Consider the following 7,891-nt stretch of genomic DNA (forward strand, 5'->3'; position numbering starts at 1 on the left):
TTTTAGAGTTCCAGATTTCTTTCAGCCAATACTCTCGAATTGTGATTTTGTCATTATCTGCTTATTTATATATCCAATAGAACTAAATGATTCTGAGTTCTTCTTCTTTCCTCTTTTTCTCCTTCTCTCTCTTTTTCTTGTTTGTAGACTCTTGTCATTGTCTGCATACACCGTGACGCCCAACTGCAGATGATGACTTTCTCTCAATTCTTGCTTTTCTGAATGTTTTAATCTAGATCCCTTTTTCCGATTTCCCTATTTCGTCTACCTAGATTTGTCTTTCTGTTTCCCAACTTGTGATATACAATGATCTCCATTTATTTATTTGTTTTTATTTCTGACTTCATCCTATTTTTTCAATAAATTAAGAAAATTGAAGTTCTTCTTGAATAATGTTTGAATTTGTTCAAAAACGTGTTTTCCTATTTTCTTTTTTTTTAAAGTTCTTCAGAATTTCATTTCTTTCTTAATTCCAGTATGTCGGCCGCCGCTTTGGAGGAAATTGGAGTGACCACTCCTGTCCCTGAGAATCCATCGACTCGTCCACCACCTCTTCCATCCACTTTGGTCGATGTCTCTTCTGATGATTACATCAAATTGACTACATTGGAGACTCAATTGGCACATCTTCAAGTAATGGAAGATTATATCAAATTGGAGACAAGAAATCTAGAAAAGGAGTTGCTCCATGCTCAAGAAGAAGTGAAAAGAATTCAGTCGGTTCCTCTGGTTATCGGGCAATTCTTGGAGGCAGTTGACCAGAATCATGCTATTGTTGGAAGCACAACTGGATCGAATTATTATGTTCGAGTCCTCTCAATCTTGGATCGAGAACTTCTGAAACCTGGATGCTCTGTTGCTCTTCACAAATACTCGAATGCTCTCGTAGACGTGCTTCCACCAGAGGCTGATAGCTCAATCCAAATGCTTCGTCCAGATGAGAAACCAGATGTTTCATATGGAGATATTGGAGGTCTGGATATGCAGAAACAAGAGGTTCGTGAGGCTGTTGAACTTCCACTCACTCACGGAGAACTCTATCAACAAATTGGAATTGATCCCCCAAGAGGAGTTCTCATGTATGGACCACCAGGATGTGGAAAGACAATGTTGGCGAAGGCGGTTGCTGCAAATACTGCTGCTTCGTTCATTCGTGTCGTTGGATCTGAATTCGTTCAGAAGTATCTTGGAGAAGGTATCTTGTAGTTTTGAGAGCTTAAAGTAATCTGAATATATTTCAGGTCCCCGTATGGTTCGTGATGTGTTCCGTCTGGCCAAGGAGAACAGTCCATCCATCATCTTTATTGACGAAATCGATGCGATCGCCACAAAACGTTTCGATGCTCAAACTGGAGCTGATCGGGAGGTACATTTTTGAAAATGTTGGAGTATAGTTGTTGTTTTTACGGACATGTGAGCACGTTTTGAATCTGTGTTTACTTTATATCCGACGATGATTTTAAATGAGAATTTTGTAAGACTTAAAGCTGCATTCAATTAAAAACCAGTTTGAATAAACTCTAAACGTTCAAAAGCTAGTAGAAATCAGAACACTCAACTAATTTGTTTTGATTTTCTAAAAACATTTATATTCCATTTTCCTAATTGTTCGTTTCCAGGTCCAACGTATCCTCCTCGAATTGCTCAATCAAATGGATGGTTTCGATCAAAGTACAAATGTGAAAGTGATCATGGCAACCAATCGTCAAGACACTCTTGATCCCGCCCTTCTCCGTCCAGGACGCCTTGATCGTAAAATCGAATTCCCTCTGCCAGATCGTCGTCAAAAACGTCTCGTCTTCACGACAGTTTGCTCTCGAATGAACCTCTCTGATGACGTGGATTTGGAAGATTGGGTTGCTCGACCAGACAAAATATCCGGTGCTGACATCAATTCGATCTGTCAAGAAGCCGGTATGCAAGCTGTTCGTGAGAATCGTTATGTTGTTCTGACGAAAGATTTGGAGAAGGCGTACAAGAATGTCGTCAAGAAGGATACTAACGACTTTGAATTCTATAAATAAAACTACGTGTTATTCTCCTGTGAACCCGTGTTTCGCTTCATCTTCTTCTATAATTTATTGTATTTACACTGTGTCTCATAAAAGGTTTTCATGGCGAATGTATTATGAGTTGTCAAAAAATTTCAAGCTGAAATTTAGAAAAACATTGATGACTGGGAGACAGAGATCAGGAAGACTATTCTCCTTTCCGAAGTTTCTCTTAATGAACTTTATGGGAAGACACTAATAATATTTTATGGCTCAAATCGTACTCCTGAAAATCGAGATGTTCCTAAATTAATCTTCTAGAATTTTTTCAATTTTCAAAAGCTTTCTGAAATCCACGACTGCTTTAATGTCTGATCGATTGAAATGAAATAATTAGCGATTCCATCGTTTACATGAATATTTAAATCAGTTCCCTCTCTAGTTCTTTTTCCATTCCGAACCACTTTCATTCCGTTTATCACACTTTATCAGAGATGAACTACTTCTATATTTTTTTTCTTTTTGGAGGTTTCTTTTTATCGGTGGTGAGAAACAATTTGAAGTGAATAATCTGAGTGAACAAGTTCAGAATGCGGTATTTCAATATCACAAAGTGGTACTGGAACCAATTTTTCGATTTACGGATACAGCAGCAGTTCCGATGAAATCTATCTATTTTACTAAACTTCCTCAATATTTGAGTGTTTCTCAGAATACGCAGCATCTGAGTGAGTTTCAGCGAAGTGGTTTTACAGTTTTATGAACTATTCCAGGACATATTTCAAAATTTTTTGTTTGAACTAACAATATCTGATGAGCACAACTAACTTTCTAATTCCAGACATATCCCAATACAATGCAGTCCGAGGACCCACACAAGAAATGTTTTTGAAAGATCTCGGATGTGGAATGGACACGTGTCAAAACCTTCCAATAAAAGTGATTCCAATCTACAATGCTATTGATTCAAAAGGGCGTCTGAAATTTGAAACTTCTCCTGCTGATTCCGATACAGTACTCGGGAAAGCTGGTTATATTTCACCAGAAGAGCACGGAGGGCTGATTAGATATGATGAATATTATTCAGAAGATGTTGATAGTAAGATTAGAAAATGATAAGAAGACGAAAAAGAAGAGAAGATTTTCAGTGTTTGCTTATACAAATGGAAGATATCCCAATCAATTCGGAGCATGCCAATTGAGAGATTACGGTAGATACAGATATAAATTTGTGAGAACTATTGGATATGCATTCACTGCTGTAACTGTTCCGGAGAATCTTCCGATTTACTCGTGAGGATGAATAAGAGATCTTAAACTTCTTAGAGTTATTTCATTTTCAGAATCTTCGGATATGACGATGGTCTTCCTGAACCAACCACAATTCTTCCCTCGACTGTATCTCTATCTCATAATCAATACATTTTCTGGACGAATCCAATTTGGACAATTCTCAAGAACTCGACAAATGGAACACAAGGAGTTGGTTCCATCAATCTTCCGTGGACTCCTCCAGTCAGTGCATCTCCGATTGAACCAACAAATGTTTGTCTTCTTTCTGGAAATCTTTCAATTCTTTCGAGATGTGGACAAGTTGATCGAATGCTTCAATTCTTCGATAAGACTCATGTATACATTGGTTTCATTGACTCTGTTTATGGAGCGGTGGACACTTTTATCTATTCTTATATCGGTCTTGCATTCAAGAGCCAAAATAATTTATGTGGGATTCCGGTCCAATCGATTAGAGAATTTTATAAGCATGGAGTTGGCGTACGTTTTTGAAAATCAATAGTTTTCCATCTCGCAACAATTATTTTATTTCAGTCGACCGTCGTTGCTGGAGATGATTACACTGATGTGACATCCAAAGGATTCATTCCAACTGGGAATATAATTGGATACACAATCGACTGTAACCACGCTCCAAATGGACAAATAGTGATAACTATTCCCGATGGACTCTCCACAATTTCTACAGTATCTGGATTCACGTCCCCGACGTCTTCTTCTCTTGTTGGATTCTATGTTGAACCTGTGAAAATAGTCGGTGCTCCCACTTCTGGGGGTGAACAAGGATACTATCTGGATCCAGATGGAACGCCTTCTGAAATTGACATTCTGGATATTTCAAATGTTTGTCTGTTTACTGCCAATCTGACTGTTGTGTCAAGATGTGGATACGCGAGTAATTTGTATTTGTATTATGATGTAGATGACAATTTCTACTTCGTTGGATTGTATTCTTTTGGGAGAAATGTGACATCAAAGATGATCGGAGTCGCATTTGAGAATGATGAAAACGATTGCGGACTCAATTTGGTTCCTATCAGGGAACTGTATAAGGAAGGAGTAGGGGTAAGTGAAATAGATTTCAATTTTCCAATTTTCAAACGAATAAATTTTAGTACAACGTAGTGGCTGGGGATGAGTACTCTTCTCTTCTTGCCAATGGATTCAATATAACTGGAAATATTGTTGGATACACTGTTGACTGCAAAGATGCAAAAGATAACCTTGTCTACGGAGATATGCCAGCTTATGAGTTCTCAACAACTCCGTCTGCTTCCGTCTCCACGTCATCTGTCAAACCAAACTCTAGAGATGGATTTTATGTAGAACCAGTTGTGATAATAGAGAAAACAGTCTCAGAAGGAGAACAGGGATATTCGGTTAATGATGGAACTCAGAATGTATTGAACACTTCAAATGTTTGTATCTTCACGGCGAATTCAACAGTTTATTCAAGATGTGGATTCGCTAAGCCATTGTATCTCTATTATGACACATCTGATGATTTCTATTTCATTGGAATCCAAAGTTACGGACGAGAAGTGACACAGAAAGAAATTGGTCAAGCATTCCAGACGGATGAGAATATTTGTGGACTCGATTTGGTGCCGATTCGGGAATTGTACAAAGAAGGAGTTGGGGTGAGTATTAGTAAACTCTCGCTGCCGGTAATTTCAAAAATTCAATCATTTTTCTATTTTTAGCAGAATTTCCAGAATTTTGAAAAAAACTAGCATGTACACCTGAATTAATGGAAAATTTCAGTATTATGTGGTTGCTGGAGACGACTACTCAACTCTTCTTTCATCTGGATACACATTAACTGGAAATATCATGGGATACACTGTCGATTGCAAAGATTCAATCGAGAATTTTGTGTATGGAGACATCCCTGATTACGACTTCACCACACTCGCCACCACAACCGGATCCTCTCTTCCAACAGTAGCACCCAACTTAACAGACATCACTTCTCTCTATGTATTCCCGTTGGAAAATGTGTCAATGCCTGGAGGACTTCTGGGAACAAGTGGTTTCACGAGTGGAAGCGGACATGGAGAATCTCGGAATGGAGCCATTCCTGTCTGTATTTTCACGGCAAATCAGTCGTTTCTACCATTTTGTGGAGACGCGAGGCCTCTTTATCAGTATTTCGATTTGGACTCTAAATTTCATTTTGTGGGAATTCAAAGCTTCGGAAGAAATGTAGAATCAACGCAACTTGGGCTCGCTTTTGCTTCTCCTGAAAATGATTGTGGACTGAAATTGAGACCAATGAGGGAACTTTATAAACAAGGAGTTGGGGTGAGTTCGAATAACTTCTACTAGTTTACCTTTTCTCGTTTTTCAGTATACTGTGGTTGCTGGTAATAACTATGCTAAACTGATATCCGACGGATACTCTCTGACTGGAAATATTCTGGGATACACAGTTCGATGCAAGGATCCAGTTGAGAAGATGATATGTGCACATTATCCTTCCAATTGGACAACTACAACTGTCACAACAACTCCTTTTTCTACAACTACAACTGCTATTCCCACAACAACTCCCTACAATTTGAGTGCTCCGCTGCCGAAACTCAATTGTGATATTATTGTGAGTTGAAGAAATGAGTTGGAAATCTGAAAATATAGGTTTAGAAAAACTACGGAGATCTTCGTTGGCGAATGGTTCAATTTGAAAGATATATGGAAGTGGGAGACAACTTCACAATGACTGGACATATTTGGCCGAACGCTTCAGAGTTAGTATAGAGTATCTGAGACTTCTGAACAGACAAAACACCTTTTTTCAGATCAAATGTCAATTTGTATATTGGCTTGAACCCCAAGTGGCTCCAGTCCTACATCTCAATTCATATCACAATGAGATGGTGGAGAAGTGACATCATCTATAACTACTTCTGGGTCAGTTTATCCTCTCACTATCCCAAAATAACTATATTTTCATATTTCAGGGAAAATGGAATTACGGACTCGAAACGTTCTCATCTCGTCCATTCACGAAGGGACTTCCATATGTTTTGTCCATTGTGTGAGTTTCTTTTTTGATGGAATTGGAGTCTTGATGTCTAAAAGTAGACATTTTCAGAAGAGGATCCAATTATTACGACGTCTATGGAAATGGAATTCACATCAAAAAGTATTGGATTGTGGGAACAGTAAGCAGTCACTCAGTTGGTGGAATGATGGGATATCGAGAATGGACAATTGATACGGTTCAGATGTGAGGATAAATGGGAAGCGCGTTTTTCATGCAGTCTGTCTGTGTGTCTGTAGAAGGGATTGCGTCTGAGCAGCTGGTTTAGAACATGTTCTGTTCGATCTTTTTCGATATTTTGTCTTTTTTTCTATTTCTCATATTCTATTTTTTAAATGACTTTTCATCAGAATTGGGCTTTAGGGATTGTGTACAAACTTCAACTACTTCTGCATCAACTAGCAAAAGTTCAACGTCAACGAATCCGGAAACTCTACCAACATCAATACTTCCCACAACTTTTGAAGCATCAAATACAACTCAAGCGTCCACTCTCACAACTTCTACAACACCTACAACGTCAAATACAACTCTAAAAAGTTTACCAGCCACGTTTACAACTATCGCTAATAATACAGACGGAACAACAAAATCATCAACAATTTCTTCAACTTTTACAACTCTCACAACAACTTTTGAAACACCCACAACTACTCGTTCGCCATCAACAACACCTTACAACTTGTCTGCTCCACTGCCCCTTCTGGAATGCAACACAATCGTCTGTTCCTATATTTTTGAAATTTAAACTATCAAACGGGTTTCAGAGTGAGTACGGTGATCTTCGATGGCGTTCGGTTGTTTTTGGAAGAAGCATGGAAGTTGGGGACAATATAACATTGACTGGATATATCTGGAAAAACGCTACAGAGTGAAAAATTAATTGAATTTAAATAGAAATGTTGAACGTCAGTTTTCAGTTCGAATGTCAATTTCTATTTGGGATTCAATCCTATATTTGGGAACACCAATATACCTCTTCATATCTCACAACGATTGACGAGTACTCGGAATATTTATAATAATTATTGGGTTGGGTTTTCATGTCGGTTTTTGGTTGTAGTATGTGTTCTTTCAGTATCAATGGGGACAAGAAGCATATTCTCCACGTGTATTCACACAAGGATCTTCATTTGTTATTTCTGTTGTGTGAGATACAAAATAACTTAATTGTTGTGAAGAGAATGGTTTCAGCAAAACAACAAATTCATACCAAATTTACGGAAATGGGAAACTTATGATAAACTTTGGATTTCGAGGAACAGCTTCTCAAAATGCAATTGGAAGTTTGATAGCTTATAGAGAATGGACAATTGACTCGGTTAGAATGTGAGTTGTTTTGTATCGTACAGGCACACAGACAGACACACAGAACTGCGCCATTTCCGAGATTCAGTCTTACTTTTTCCCCTCTTTATAGGAAGTTTCAATGCAAATCTGATTATTTCTTTATTCAGGGACTGTGCCCGCCCACCAACTTCAACTACACCTACAAAAACTACATCCCCGGCTACAGTAACCTCTACAACAATTATCACAACATCTCCTTACAACTTGACAGTTC

The 7,891-nt window shown here is 38.2% G+C and overlaps 1 protein-coding gene across 1 annotated transcript; it reads left to right on the forward strand.

Moving 5' to 3' along the window:
• Positions 1–477: 477 nt before the first annotated feature.
• Positions 478–2,024, forward strand: GCK72_010694 (uncharacterized protein; the record flags this gene model as incomplete). The annotated part of the gene is made up of 3 exons (XM_003111767.2): positions 478–1,195; positions 1,242–1,366; positions 1,620–2,024. 3 exons carry the CDS (start codon positions 478–480, stop codon positions 2,022–2,024), a joined length of 1,248 nt encoding a protein of 415 aa, XP_003111815.2.
• Positions 2,025–7,891: the final 5,867 nt, after the last annotated feature.

Source organism: Caenorhabditis remanei, chromosome III (assembly GCF_010183535.1).
Source record: "Caenorhabditis remanei strain PX506 chromosome III, whole genome shotgun sequence".
Classification (NCBI taxonomy): domain Eukaryota; kingdom Metazoa; phylum Nematoda; class Chromadorea; order Rhabditida; family Rhabditidae; genus Caenorhabditis; species Caenorhabditis remanei.